Genomic DNA, 14,974 nt, shown 5'->3' on the forward strand with positions numbered 1-14,974 from the left:
CCTTGATCATGGTTAAGGGAGATGGAAACAATTTTTCTTAACTGGTATCTCTTAAATTCACTGGCGCTTTAATTTCTTACAGCATTATCAAGGAATTGTTTTTCACTGATTTGGACATGAATTTTAAAAAGTTTTGCTACAACATAGATTGCAACCATAATTGCTAAGAGAAATAAGCCAGCATCAAAAGGACAATAAACTATGATGCCATTTATTTAGAGTACCCAGAGTGGTCAAATTCATAAAGACAAAAAAGTAGAATGGTGGTTGCCAGGCGCTGGAGGGAAGGGAGAATGGGGGAAGTTCTGGAGATGGATGGTGGGGATAGTTGCACAAGGGTGTGAATGTACATAATGCTACTGAAGTGTTACTTAAAAATGGTTGAAATGGTAAATTTAATGTTATGTGTATTTTACCATAGTTAAAAGTAGTGATTAAGAGTTACAGGTCTTAAAGAAATATTTAATCTTGGAGTTTGACTACAATTTTGTCCTCCACATTTGCCAAGAATCCACCTCTGTTCAGATTTCTTTTAAAAATCTGTTATTAATGGGAGGTTAAGTGAGAATATTCCTTCTTGTTCTGTGCAGCCAATAAATCAGTCCTCTTCATTAGAGGAGAATAAAAACTAAAAATATGTATAGAAGTAATAAATTAAAATGAAAAATGGACAGTTTTTTTCCTCTGCTTATTATTTGTTTAAATGATGCCATGACAAGTATTGTGTATGTAATTATCAAAGAAAAGTTGTAGTGGCTTTGACTTTGAGCAAGTGGTGTAACCTGGAGTATCAGTTAACTCATTTGTCTAATGGGAGTCATTATACCTCCTTCCTCACTAGGAATCAAATGAGATAATGTAGATGAAATGTCTTTTAAAAGTATTTCCTGGGGTGGTTGGGTGGCTCACTTGGTAAAGTGTCCGACTTTGGCTCAGGTCATGATCTTACAGTTTGTGAGTTCGAGCCCTATGTCGGGCTCTGTGCTGACAGCTCAGAGCCTGCTTCAGATTCTGTGTCCCCCTCTTTGCTTCTTCCCTGCTCATGCTCTGTCTCTCTCTCGCAAAAATAAATAAACATTAAAATCTTTTTTTAAGTATTTCTTTGTCAAAGTACTGTACTACATGCATATTGTTGAAATAGGTAAATTACTACAGGTAGCAAAATGCTCCTCCATTCCTCCCTCCTCCCTCCAGTTTTTCCCAGAAGCAACTACTTTAAATTCTTTCTGCTGTTTCTTCTAAATTCATACTCTTCATATTTATGCTCCTACTTGATTTGTCACTTTTACACATTTTTTACTTTTATGATGTATAAAATGTTTGTATTCTTATACTATCCTGTACTATCCTTCCTGCAAATATATTTGTAGTGCAATTTTTGGTTAAATAATTATTGAGTATTTATGTTATTATGGGTATATAAATATTATGATCTTTGGGGCCTTTTAGTATATAATGGTGTTTCATATTTCCTTTATTTTTTCCTTCTTTGGGTATTTTCCAGAGATATTTATATTATTCCTATTTTAATTTTATTGTATCGAGAAAATATATTTTGTATGATTTCAGTCCTTTTATACTTAATGAGACTTGTTTTGTGGCTCCAGATATTATCTGTCTTGGTAAATGTTTTGTTTGCACCTAAAAAGAATGCACATCTGCTGCTGTTTTTTTTTTTTATTCTTAATTTTTAAAATTTATTTTTAATTTTTAAATTTACTTCTAAGATTTTTAAATTTCATTTAAAAATTTTTTATTTTTAATTTTTTAAAATTTATTTTGAGAGAGAGAGAGAGAGAGAGGCAGGTGGGAAAGTGCAGAGCGAGAGAATCCCAAGCAGACTCTGCACTGTCCCTGCAGACCCCAGTGCAGGGCTAGAACTTAGGAACTGTGAGATCAGGACCTCAGCTGAAACCAAGAGTCGGATGCTTAACTGACTTTGCCACCCAGGCGCCCTCAATTTGCTGATGTTGTGTGGTGTGTTCTCTAAATGTCAGTTAGGTCAAGTTGATTGATATTGTTGTTCAAGTCTGTGTCTTTGCTGATATTTGGCCTACTTGTTCTGTCAGTTACTGAGAGAGGGTTATTGAAATATCTGACTATAAATGTGGACTTTTCTGTTGTTTTTCTTATAGTTCTATCATGGGTTGCTTTGTGGGTTTTGAAGCTATGTTAAATGCATAGATGTGTAGGATTTTTTTGTATTTATGAATTGATCGCTTTATCATTTTGAAATGAGTATATTCTAGATGTAGTTATTCTGAAGTCTACTTTGAGATTAATTTAGCTACTTTCTGTAGCTTAGTGTAAGCATGATACGTCTTTTTCCATTCTTTACTTTTATTCTATCTGTCTTTATATTTAAATGCATTTCTTGTAGGAAGTATATAGTTGGGGATGTCTCTCTTTCAATCTGTTTAGACAATCTCTATCTTTTAATTTGGGGTGTTTAGACCATTTACATTTAGTGTAATTATTAGTATGTTAGGTTTAAATCTATCATATTTAATGTGAATTAAATATTATTTTGATATATGTTTCCTATTTGTGCCATTTATTATTTTTTCCTGATTTCTTTTGGATTAATTGAACATTTTTAATGATACTATTGTATGTTTTTTGTTGATTTACTTTTGTTTTAGTGCTTACCTTAGTGTGTGTCATACACATTTTTAACTTCTCATAATCTGTGTTCGTGTTATGTACTAGATTACTTCACATGCAGTATAAAAACCTTGTAATAGTGTGCTTTTCTTCCTTCCCTACCTTTGTGCTGCTGTCATACATTTTACTTTTGCATGTTTTGTAAAATTTTTACTGCATTATTACTATTTTTATTTCAATAGTTGTCTTTTAAACAGAATTAAGAAAAATCTTATGTTTATCAGTGTAATAACTTACTGCTACTTTTGACATTCTTTTATATAGATCCATATTTCCATATGGTATCACTTTCATCCTGTCCAAAGGATGTTCTTTAATATTTCTTACTGGTGATGAATTCTTCTGTTTTTGTAACTTTGAAAAAGTCTTTATTAAAATTTTTTTTTGAATGTTTATTTACTTTTGAGAGAGAACGTGCGAGCAGGTGACGGGTAGAGAGAGAGGGAGACACAGAATCTGAAGCAGGCTCCAGGATCCAAGCTGTCAGCACAGCACAGAACCTGATGTGGGGCTCAAACCCACAAACCATAAGATCATGACCTGAGTCAAAGTCAGATGCCCAACCGACTGAGCCACCCAGGCACCCTGAAAAAGTCTTTAGTTTTTGTCTTAAAGATATTTTCATTGAGTGTAGAATTCTAGGTTGCCTTTTTTCTTTTAAAGACAGTGGTCTTGTTGCATTGTTTGTGATGAAAAATCTGTGGTTCTCAGTTCCTCCATAATAACAGTTGACCCTTGAGCAACACAGATTTGAACTGCATGGGTCCACTTATATGCCATTTTTTTATTTAAAAAAATTTTTTTTAACATTTATTTATTTTTGAGACAGAGACAGAGCATGAACAGGGGAGGGTCAGAGAGAGAGGGAGACACAGAATGTGAAACAGGCTCCAGGCTCTGAGCAGTCAGCCCAGAGCCCAACGCGGGGCTCGAACTCACGGACCGCGAGATCGTGACCTGAGCCGAAGTCGGACGCTTAACCAACTGAGCCACCCAGGCGCCCCTATGCCAATTTTTTATAGTGCAGAACTGTAAATGTATTTTCTCTTACTTATGAGTTTCTTAATAGCATTTTCTTTTCTCTAGTTTAAGTCATTGTAAGAATATAGTATATAGTATATACATATATATATAGTATAACATACAAAGTATGTGTTAATAGACTGTATGCTATTGTTAAGTCTTCTGGTCAACAGTAAGCTATTAGTAAGGTTTTTGAGGAGGCAGAAGTTATGCATGGATATTTGACTGTGTGTGTGTGGGGGGGGGGGGTTGGTGTTTTGAACCCCCCTGTTGTTCAAGGGTCAACTGTGTAGCTTATAAGTGAGAGCTTGAACTCTGGGGTCAAATAGCCTCTGGGTTTATTTCTCATCTCTGCCACTTAACTCTGGGGGAAGTTACTGGTTAGACCTGTGCAGCAAATACGGTAAAGCCCCAGATCTGGATGGTAATGTGGGAATAGAGATCAAGGAGTAAATTCTAAATTATGTTGGGATAAAAGAATATGGGAATCCTTGTTGAGATTCATATGTAGAAAAAGAGGAAAAGATAAATATGTATGTAAATGCACTGAACAGAATAGGAAAATCTTGTGTTTTGCGTGTTTGTATTTGGGGGAGGGGAGTGTCAATGACTTTGATTTTGGACTAAATTTGAGGTAATGAAGGGACTGCATATTTTCTATAAGCAGTTCAGAAATTGGGAATGTGTGAAAGGTCTAAAGTCTGTTTTGAGAAGCTGCCATATTAAGATGAGGTTCTTGTATACAGCTACTGTTCACTAAATATTTGAAAGACAGAATAATAGAGTTGAAGGTTATTGTGCTCAGCTTATAGGTCTCAAACTTGAACATGCACCTGGAAGGGCCTTTAAGACACATATTGCAGGGCCCCACCCTCCAGAGTTTCTGGTTTAGTGGGCATGGTGTGGGGCTGGAGTGGTTTGCATGTCTGACTGATTACCGGGTCATGCTGCTACTGCTGCTGGTTTGGAGATCACACTTTGACAACCACTAACTTAGTGGAGTGAACAAAGGGATGCTTTGATTCTTAGTGGAGGAAGATGAAAGGAAATAAATCACAGAGGTCATAGCAGTAAGTGACCACCAGACACTGGATGACACTTGTGATATAGATTATAGAAAGGATGTATTTTAGGATTTCAGATTTGGATAATAAGTGGTATCAAGTGAGGTAGAGAAGAATGAGTAATGACTATCAAATTGAATGACAGTGTATATTTGACTTTAGCAATGTTTATTCTTTTGTAGTCACATACTTCTGAAAATTTGATGAGAACTGTGGATTCAGTTCTCAGGAGAAGGTACATGTCTTCATAGTTTGGCACACATTTTTTAGCAGGTTCATAAATTTCATTGAGACCACCCGCATCCTAGTGAAGAATTTGGATTTAGAGTGGTCTCATTAAGAGTGGTAGATGTGGAAGTGAGATTATAAGATAGAAAATGTGAGAAGGTAGGAGGAAGTGATTGCGGATATGGACAGTTGGTTTTTCATGATTACGAGTATTGTTGGGAGTGGACTGATGATTGTGGAATTTCCCATCATAGAGGTCCTTAAAATAAACCTGTGATAGTCTGCACAACTTTCTGAATTTTAGGGGTACTATGAAACAAAATGTATTCATTTCAAGAAAATGAAATGACCCATGGCTTTCATGACTTCCTTTCCTGGCCACTTGTTCTTTTGCTGCCTTTCTATTCCGGAGAGGTCAGAACAGTTTACTGTGTTTGGGTGATTCAGTCCTAACAGTCTTTCAGTGACATATTAAGCAAGTTTCCCCCACTATTAGGAAAAACACAAGTTTGTCTGTTATCCTGGAAGATTATGAATTATTTTCCTTTCAGTTGACAATTCTAGTAGAAATGTTTCATTGCGTCGTCTTATATCCTTGATCAAATGCTCGGGATTTAACATCAAAAGTTTTTTCATTGAGTTCTAACTCTCCTTTTATTTGTTGTGTGACCTTGGGCAAATGACATCAATTTTTCTGAGTCTCCATTTGCTCTTTTGTTTGTTGAGGGTGGTGATAACCTGTCCTGCAGGGAATTTTAAGGATCAAATAAATCTGCAAGGTACTTAGTAAACTATAAACCTTTACACATGTAACTTTCTAATTAGACACAGTAGTAATAAAACATTGATAAAAATGCTAATGTCTAGATTTGGTTTTTATTCAAGCAGAAAATTTGTAGTATCTTGAAACTAGAGGGTGGTGTGGAAGAATTGTTGCATAGATTTAAAATAAACACATAAGGAACTGAAAACTCCTGGGGCACCTGGATGGCTCAGCAGGTTAAGTGTTCTACTCTTGATTTCTGCTCAAGTCATCATCTCATCATTTCTTTTTCTTTTTCTTTTTCTTTTTCTTTTTTTTTTTTTTTTAACGTTTATTTATTTTTGAGATAGAGAGCATGAACAGGGGAGGGGCAGAGAGAGGGGGAGACACAGAATCCGAAACAGGCTCCAGGCTCCGAGCTGTCAGCACAGAGCCTGATGTGGGGCTCGAACTCACAGACCGTGAGATCATGACCTGAGCCGAAGTCGGATGCTTAACCGACCAAGCCACCCAGGCGCCCCATAATCTCACCATTTCTGAGTGCAGAGCCTGCTTGGGATTCTCTCCCCCTCTCTCTTCTTCTCTCTCTCTCTCAAAATGAATAAACATTAAAAAAAAACATAACTCGTAAGACATTGAAGACACATAACTGAAAAGATATCCTATTTTCATTAATTGAAAGAATCTTGTTCAAATGTTCCTACTACCCAAAACGGTCTACAGATTGAGTGCAATCCCTGTCAAAGTTCCAGTGGCATTTTTCACATTAAAAAAAATCTAAAATTTGTGTGGAATCACAGAAGACCCCCAAATAGCCAAAGCAGTCTTGAGAAAGAACAAAGCTGGAGACATCACAATTCCTGATTTCAAACTACGTTACAAAACTGTAATAATCAAAACAGTATCGTAACAGCATACAAACAGCCACAGTAGACTAAAGGAAAGGAATAGTGTGTTCAGAAATAAACTCATGCACATACAGTCAACTAATCTTTGCAAGTGTGCCAAGAATATACAATAAGAAAAGGATAGTCTCTTCAGTAAATGGTTTTGGTAAAATTGGAGAGCCACATGCAAATTTCACACCATACACAAAAATTAACTCAAAATAGATTGTAGACTTAACTATAAGACCTGAAACTTTACAACTCCTAGAAGAAAACATAGGGAACAAGCTCCTAGACATGGGTCTTGGCAGTGGTTTTTTTGGATATGACACCAAGAACACAGGCAACAAAAGCAAAAATAAACAAGTGTGACTATGTTAAACTAAAATGTTCTGCATAGCAAAAGAAACCATCAGTAAAAGGGCAGTCTATGAAATGGGAAAAAAAAATATTTGCAAACCATATCTCTGATAAGGTGGTAATATCCAAAGTGTGTAAGGAACTCCTATAACCCAGTAGCAGAAAGAACCAAACTAAAAACAGGCAAACGTTTTTCCAAAGAAAACATACAAATGTCCAACAGGTATTTGAAAAGGTACTCAGTATCACTAATCATCAGGTCAGTGCTAATCAAAATCACAATGAGATATCACCTCCTACCTGTCAGATTGGCTGTTATCAAAAAGACAGAATAAAATGAGTGTTAGTGAAGATGTGGAGGAAAAGGAACCCTTGTACAGTGTTGGTGGGAATGTGAATTTTACAGTTAAATAATGGAAGATACTCAGGAGGTTCCTTAAAAGATTTAAGGGGTATGTATCCAAAGGACATAAATCAGTGCCTGAGATAACCTGCATTCCCATGTTCATTGTAGTAGTATTCACGATAGCTAAGATAAGGAAATATGTAAGGGTCTGTCAATGGGTGAACAGATGAAGAAAATATCTACCCTCCCCCACAGGAATTTTACTCAGTCAAAAAAAAAAAAAAGAAGGAAACCTGTCATTTGTCAAAATATAGATGAATCTGAAGGACATTATGCTAAGTGAAATAAGCCAGACAGAGACATGCGAATACTATGTGATCCCACTTACATATAGAATATAAAAAAGTCAAACTCACAGAAGGTGGTTGAGGAGTGAAAGAATTAGGAGATATTGGTCAAAGGGTACAAGCTTTCAGTTAGGAATAAATTCTGGGGATCTACTGTACAGTATGGTGTCTACAGTTAATACTGTATTTATATTTGAATTTGTTGAGAGAATAGATCTTAAATGTTCTTACCACATACAAAAAGTGGTAACTATGTGAGGTGGTGTGTTAATTAGCTTCATTGTGGCAGTCATTTCACAATGTGTACATACATCAAACCATCATCTTGTAACGCCTTAATATGCACATTTTTTACTTATCAATTAGACCATAATAAAGTTGGGAGAAAAAAAACCAAATATAATGAAAAAAGAGTTGACGGTTAGTTTCTCCATAAGTAATGTGGTAGAATTCTACCTTCTAGTTGTCAAAGAAATGTGATGTATTCTAGGAAACTTGTATTTGCTTTCATATATATGTTAGCTGCATTTCAGACCTAGACTGAAATTATGAGGAAAGGCAGCACACTGGTAAATATTCCTAGTGAAATAATTTATTCATATGCCTTTGGAGAAAACTCAGATATGCTGTGTATGTGACATATAGGGTGTTTACGGTCTATAATTTGCTTCTCTATATTTAGTCCAAAAATCTTGTACATAATTCAAATAGGAAGATTGGACCAGATCACTGTGATAGAAAGCAGAATTAAATTTTGATTTTTTTTTTTTCTGGGGAGAAGAATTTATAATATCATTGTGGACAGAAAATTAGCCATAAAATATTTTGATACTTGTCTTTATTCTTTATGTCTATTTAGATATATAAATTTTTAGTATAAAAATAAGGTTAAAAATTGCTTTAGATGTACTCTAAGCCATTTTATATGGAAAGGAGGTTATTTTTATAATGCTATACCACTGTCATCACTAGTTAATCTTGGAAGCCAAGTGTTTGATCCAAGATACTGAGCACTTGATTTGATTTTTATTAAGGAAGAAACTGAACTGACATGGTTCTAACAATAAAATTTTGGATAAATGTACATCAGCTCAAGGGCGCCTCGGTGGTGTAGTTGGTTAAGTGTCTGGCTCTTGATTTTGGTTCAGATCATGATCTCACCATTCATGAGGGTAAACTTGGGGTAAAATTTCTCTCCTAAGTTTGCTTCAGGTCTTTGCCAAGCTTTAAGATGGTTAGCCCTTATTAATTTTATCTGCCAAATGGAGTCTTAGCATAACTTACAAAAAGGGCTAAAGGAGCCCAAATCCTGCCACAGGTTTCAGCACCAGTCATCTTCAGGTTCAGTACCCATTTGTAATATTGAGCTAAGTCTATGGTGAGTAGAAATGGGATAGGGAGTGCTGAGGTGTGGTGTGTTTTTGGCAGTCCATTTCATTGGAATTCTCTCTCTCTTTTTTAAAACTAAACTGTTTGAAGTCCAGATTGTTTATTTTATTTTATTAAAAAAACTTTTTTTAACGTTCATTTTTTGAGAGACAGAGCATAAGTGGGGGAGGGGCAGAGAGAGAGGGAGTCAGAGATTCCAAAGCAGGCTCCAGGCTCTGAAATGTCAGCACAAAGCCTGACATAGGGTTCGAACTCATGGACTGTGAGATCATGACCTGAGCCAACACTGGACGCCCAACCAACTGAGCCACCCAGGTGTCCCTTCATTGGAATTCTCTTAAATGCAGGTCTTTGCTTTTGTGTTGCAGTTGTAACCAAAATAATGCCACATACAACCTAACACAGTACAGTGATCCATAAATCAAGCTTCAGTCTAGCTTTGTGACATTAATGTGCAGCAACAGAAAAGGTTTCAATGTTATTAGTGTAGTTTCTCCACAGTAGTGATGGTTTCCTGCAAACACTTAGCTTGACTTCATCAAGGTAGAAAAGTTAGTATGGAATCCTATAGATGGCTTCAAATCTGTGAATTCTGTCCTGCTTCTGTTACATGCACAAGGTTAAAAACCGATTTTCACTTAAAAATAGTTTTAAGCAGTTAACACAACCATGTGTTTTCTGTTGGTTGTGGTGGTATTTTATCTGTGGTATTTCACCATGTCAGTCTGAAAAATACAGATGCACATTATCGATAGAAATGGTAATGATTTTGCAGAACTTGTCATATATAAGTAGTTGGCTTTGTAAGAATTGATGTGAATGCTGTTAGACCTTACTTAAAAGACGCTGTCTTTGTGGTTCTTGCTTTTTTTTTTTTTTTTTTTTTTTCAACGTTTATTTATTTTTGGGACAGAGAGAGACAGAGCATGAACGGGGGAGGGGCAGAGAGAGAGGGAGACACAGAATCGGAAACAGGCTCCAGGCTCTGAGCCATCAGCCCAGAGCCCGACGCGGGGCTCGAACTCACGGACCGCGAGATCGTGACCTGGCTGAAGTCGGACGCTTAACCGACTGCGCCACCCAGGCGCCCCTGTGGTTCTTGCTTTATATAAATCAGTGTTTTCTGGAGCTAGGCTTCTTGGTTTTATCTGTACTTTGAAAATCTTTACATTAAATTGGGATAAATTTTACCTTCCAGACCCAGAATTAAATTGACCAAGTAGAGGTAAGTTCTTCAGGCTTCTGATTTAAACTTGAACTGTTTTCCTTCTAAAGAAAACACTTAAAGCCGGGGTGTCTGAAACTTGAAAAGAAGTGTTATAAGTAAATAAATTACATTTATCCATAAGATACTTTTCTTGAGTATCTGCTATCTTTATTGCTTTACATTAAGCACTGTAGGGAGAAGTGCATATGTAGTCCCTACTCTCAAAGTCTAGTTGGCGAGATAATCTTTTTTTTTTTAAATTTTTTTTTTCAACGTTTATTTATTTTTGGGACAGAGAGAGACAGAGCATGAACGGGGGAGGTGCAGAGAGAGAGGGAGACACAGAATCGGAAACAGGCTCGAGGCTCTGAGCCATCAGCCCAGAGCCTGACGCGGGGCTTGAACTCACGGACCGCGAGATCGTGACCTGGCTGAAGTCGGACGCTTAACCGACTGCGCCACCCAGGCGCCCCGGCGAGATAATCATTAACATCAAAAATTTGAAATTTGTGGGAGATGTGTTCCGAAACCTTCAAGATACCAGTGTAGTATATCTTTTTCTTTGATTTCTTAGCTATAGTATGTGGGTGATAATACCCTGCCTTCCCCAGTTGTGAGAATTATTTGAGACCCTGGGTTAAATAAAAACTGTAAAACCACACTGAGCTGATCTGCTTGGGTTTACTGATGAGCCAAGTAGCTCATGCCTGCACAGCTGTCCTACAGCACAATTCGAATTCATACTTACCAAATAATTGATAACATGTAGCGAACCTTGAAACCCCCCAGGTGTTATACCCTTGTGGGTCAAATGTTTAGTGTGACAGACATTTCAGATCTCTGTTGCCAGCACACATACATACACACAGCCTTCCACTCCCAACAGAAGTGATGGGAAGGGCCATCAGGACATTTGCTTGAGCATGGCAGCTTTGTCCCTTTTGTGGAACTGCTCGCTCGCTCTCCATGAGTTATATCCTTTTTGCGTGTACCACACTGCTGATACTCAAACAATCAGCCCAGAACCTTGTAGCTACCTTCTGATGTGTGTACCTTCCCATTATTGAGAAGTTTAGAAAAGGCTGCCATATTCACTTATTTGTTATGCATTTTAGCTACAGAAACTACTCTTACTAAAGTTTTTACTGATTTCCATGTTAAATGATGATCTGTCCTGAGAGCCCCCTTACCTCCTCTTTTTAAAAATTAAGGTCGTGGGTGCTTTCTAGTTCTTAGGCCCCCCCCCCCCCCCCCCCCTTTTCACCAGCAATAATAACAAGCTTCTCCTGTGAAGGTTTCTGGTCTATGGAATGTGGAAGCCTTCTCCAGTCCCTTTATTTATTTATTTATTTATTTATTTATTTATTTATTTTAATTTAATTTAATTTAATTTTACTTTATTTTATTTTATTTTTCTGCTTCCCTCTGAGCCTAGAACTTAACATTGTTCTATTGATCTAGGTGTCAAATGTTTCTAATCCAGGCTTTCTCTATTGGGTATAGTACTCTTTCATACTGCAACAGGATTAATCCAGTTGCATAAGGTGGACATATATACATGCATATTTTCTCTGCTTTCCAGTACTATTTTGGGGTCTCAATTATGATGTCTGATATCTTACTAATGCTACTTTTGTTGAAGAATTGTCTACTGGTTTTGGTTTTGACCAGTGTTTCATATATTAGACTTTTTTCTACATCTGGGGCTCCTGGGTGGCTCAGTTGGTTAAGCGTTTGACCTTGGCTTAGGTCATGATCTCACAGTTTGTGGGTTCGAGCCCCGCATCAGGCTCTGCATTGACAGCTCAGAGCCTGGAGCCTGCTTCAGATTCAGTCTCCCTCTCTCTCTGTCCCTCCCGTGTGTGTGTCCCCACCCCCCTACCCCACATAAACATTTTTATAAAATTTTAAAATCTTCTTTGTACATCTTATTTTTTTCTGTTGTAATTCTGTTTTACCTTCTGTTCCATTCCTCTTTTTTTTTTTTTAACAACTTTTTTTAAATCTTCCTCCTCAAGTCTTGCAAAATGAAAACAATCCCTTATGTCTAAATCTTTCTTCAGATCTTATAGATGATTACCATCTCTTCAAAGATTAGGTAATATAGAAGAAATAATGGACTTTATATTTCCTCACCCCTAGCTACTGTAAGTGGATTCACCCAGGTTCTGTGTCATTTGACCACCATTGACTAGAAGGGGTGCCTGATTCATGAGGTAGCCAGTCTTTAACCTCTGACCTGTGTGGCTCATCAGAGAAATGTGAACCATTGAGAAATGCAAAGGGAAATTTTAAACTGGTGATGGTCAGGGAGCTTGCATTGGGTCATCTTTGGTCGAAGATCTTTGGTTGAAACAGAGGAAGCTCTGGCAGAGAGAAGAAAGTAGAGCCTGTATAAAATCAGTGAGTGAACAGCCTCTGAGAGAGGTGGCCAGCCAGCTTTTGTTTCTGACAATGGCCCACATCCATTATTGAAACCCTGTTACATGTATGTGTTCTTGTGACCACCCACTGTATTTACTTGGGGCAGGTAAAGTGGGTTACGTTCTCTCTTACATGTAATGGCGTCTAGGCCAAAATACCCATGTTTGTCGAATGCCACCTGGTCCATCACGCATTCAAGAATTCTTTCTCCTATCATTTCTGAGTATGTTGACCATTTTCTTTTCCTACTTTGTATTTTTTTCAATACTCTATGGCTTAGTAGTTGAGGACTTAAGTTCAGAAGTGAAATATATTGTTTACTCTGGTACTAAAGCAAGTTGTACCAAGTTGTACTCAGCACTTTAGTTTTCTCATCTGGAAAATTAGGGTAGAGATTGGACTTGGCTTGCTGTGAGCATTTAATAAAGTATTGTGTGTAAAGCAAACAGTACCTGACATGTAGTAAGTGCTTAATAAATGTTTACTGTGTTCAAACTTAGGATATGAAAATCTCAGTTATTACTTTCTAAACTGTCTGTGGTGAAAGAGAAGTTCTTTTTTCCCTCAACCTGCCACAATCCAGTTTTTTGTAAAATATAATAAGATTGAATTACTAGATTAAAAAATCAACAATAAAGACATAAAATATAAGTCCAATTTTTTAAAAGTTTGAGAGAGAGAATATGTGAGCGGGGTGGGGGGTGGGTGGGCAGAGAGAGAGAGAGAGGGAGAGAGAGAGAATCCCAAGCAGGCTCTGCACTGTCAGCACAGAGCCCTGTGTAGGGCTTGAAGCCACGAAGCCATGAGATCATGACCTGGGCTGAAACCAAGAGTTGGATGCTTAACTGACTGAGCCACCCAGGTGTCCCATAAGTCCTGCTTTTAATTATATTTAGTAGACAAAACTATTCCATCAAGTTACTACAACATTTTTAAAATTCTTACCCTTAACATTTCTACTGATCTCATTACAGGCCATTAATACTTTGCAGAGTATCACTGGTCCATGGGCTGTACTTTGAGTAGCACTGTTTTAGTGTGTATGGACAATCTCCTAGAAGGCAGAACATGTGTGCACTAACGTGTAGGTGGGAACAAAACAGAATAACATTTAGTAGCTAGCAGTTCAAACCCATTTCTTGACCTGGACAACGTATGAGGGATGTCTGAAGCCTCTGGAATGTCCTTGTCTGATTGTTACCCTGCCCCTTCCCAGGTCTTGAAGTTGTTGCTCTTTGCCTTTCAGCTCTGCAGTTCTCTAATTTCTCTTCACTTTGGAGGTAAGAGAACTCTACTCCCAGAAGGCCGGATAAGCATGCGTTGTCTTAGACAAATCAGCTCTGCTAAGGAGGTGAGAGTAGGATGCTGAGTACCAGTACCTTGTGGGCTGAGGTGAATTAGTCACTGGCAGTGTGGTCTCCTAAAGTACAACCTCAAACCAGACTGTGTGTTTGTGGACAACGGGGAACCATAGACAGAGGAGCTTGGCGTTTGTGTTTTCCCTCCATGCAAAAGCAGTGACAGAGCAAGTATCTGTGATACAGAATTGCAAGCAGCAGGTTTTACAAATAGTAATTGTGGTTGACAACCAAATGTCTGCAAAATGCTAGATGCAGATTCTCTTCCAAGTATCTTAGGGGGAATCCAGCATTATCAGATTTTGTCTTCAGAGAAAGTATAATTGTCAGTGAGCACGTGCTTAGTGCCAGGTATTGTGCTAAAGGTGTTTTATAAACATATCTCACTTAATTCCCACCACAGATTAGAGATTGATCCCCCTATTTTATTTATTTAAAGTTTATTTTTTGAGAGAGAGACAGCATGATTGGGGGAGGGGCAGAGAGAGAGGGAGAGAGGGAATCCCAAGCAGGCTCTGTGCTGTCAACACAGAGCCTGATGTGGGGCTCAAACCCATGAAGCGAGATCATGACCTAAGCTGAAACCAAGAGTCAGACACTTAACCGACTGAGCTACTCAGGCACCCCAGTCCCCACTTTCATTTTATTTTATTTTTATTTATTTATTTTTTCAATATATGAAGTTTATTGTCAAATTGGTTTCCATACCAATTTGGGTGCTCATCCCAAAAGGTGCCCTCCTCAATACCCATCACCCACCCTCCCCTCCCTCCCACCCCCCATCAACCCTCAGTTTGTTCTCAGTGTTTAAGAGTCTCTTATGCTTTGGCTCTCTCCCACTCTAACCTCTTTTTTTTTTTTTTTTCCTTCCCCTCCCCCATGGGTTTCTGTTAAGCTTCTCAGGATCCACATAA

General features: G+C 37.7%; 1 protein-coding gene across 5 annotated transcripts in view; it reads left to right on the forward strand.

The window, feature by feature from the left end:
* Positions 1 to 14,974, forward strand: part of ZFAND3 (zinc finger AN1-type containing 3) — a 325,725-nt gene that overhangs the window by 129,993 nt on the left and 180,758 nt on the right. Inside the window, exon 1 of one of the 5 annotated variants that reach the window (XM_045498056.1) lies at positions 12,024 to 13,982. The exons of the other annotated variants lie outside the window; for them this stretch is intronic. Coding sequence (XP_045354012.1) covers positions 13,865 to 13,982 — 118 coding nt within the window. The 5' untranslated portion in view covers positions 12,024 to 13,864. Of the gene's footprint in view, positions 1 to 12,023; positions 13,983 to 14,974 lie in introns of those variants that run through there. 5 annotated transcript variants of the gene reach the window in all.

The sequence above is a fragment of the Leopardus geoffroyi genome, chromosome B2 (genome assembly GCF_018350155.1).
Source record: "Leopardus geoffroyi isolate Oge1 chromosome B2, O.geoffroyi_Oge1_pat1.0, whole genome shotgun sequence".
Taxonomy (NCBI): Eukaryota; Metazoa; Chordata; class Mammalia; order Carnivora; family Felidae; genus Leopardus; species Leopardus geoffroyi.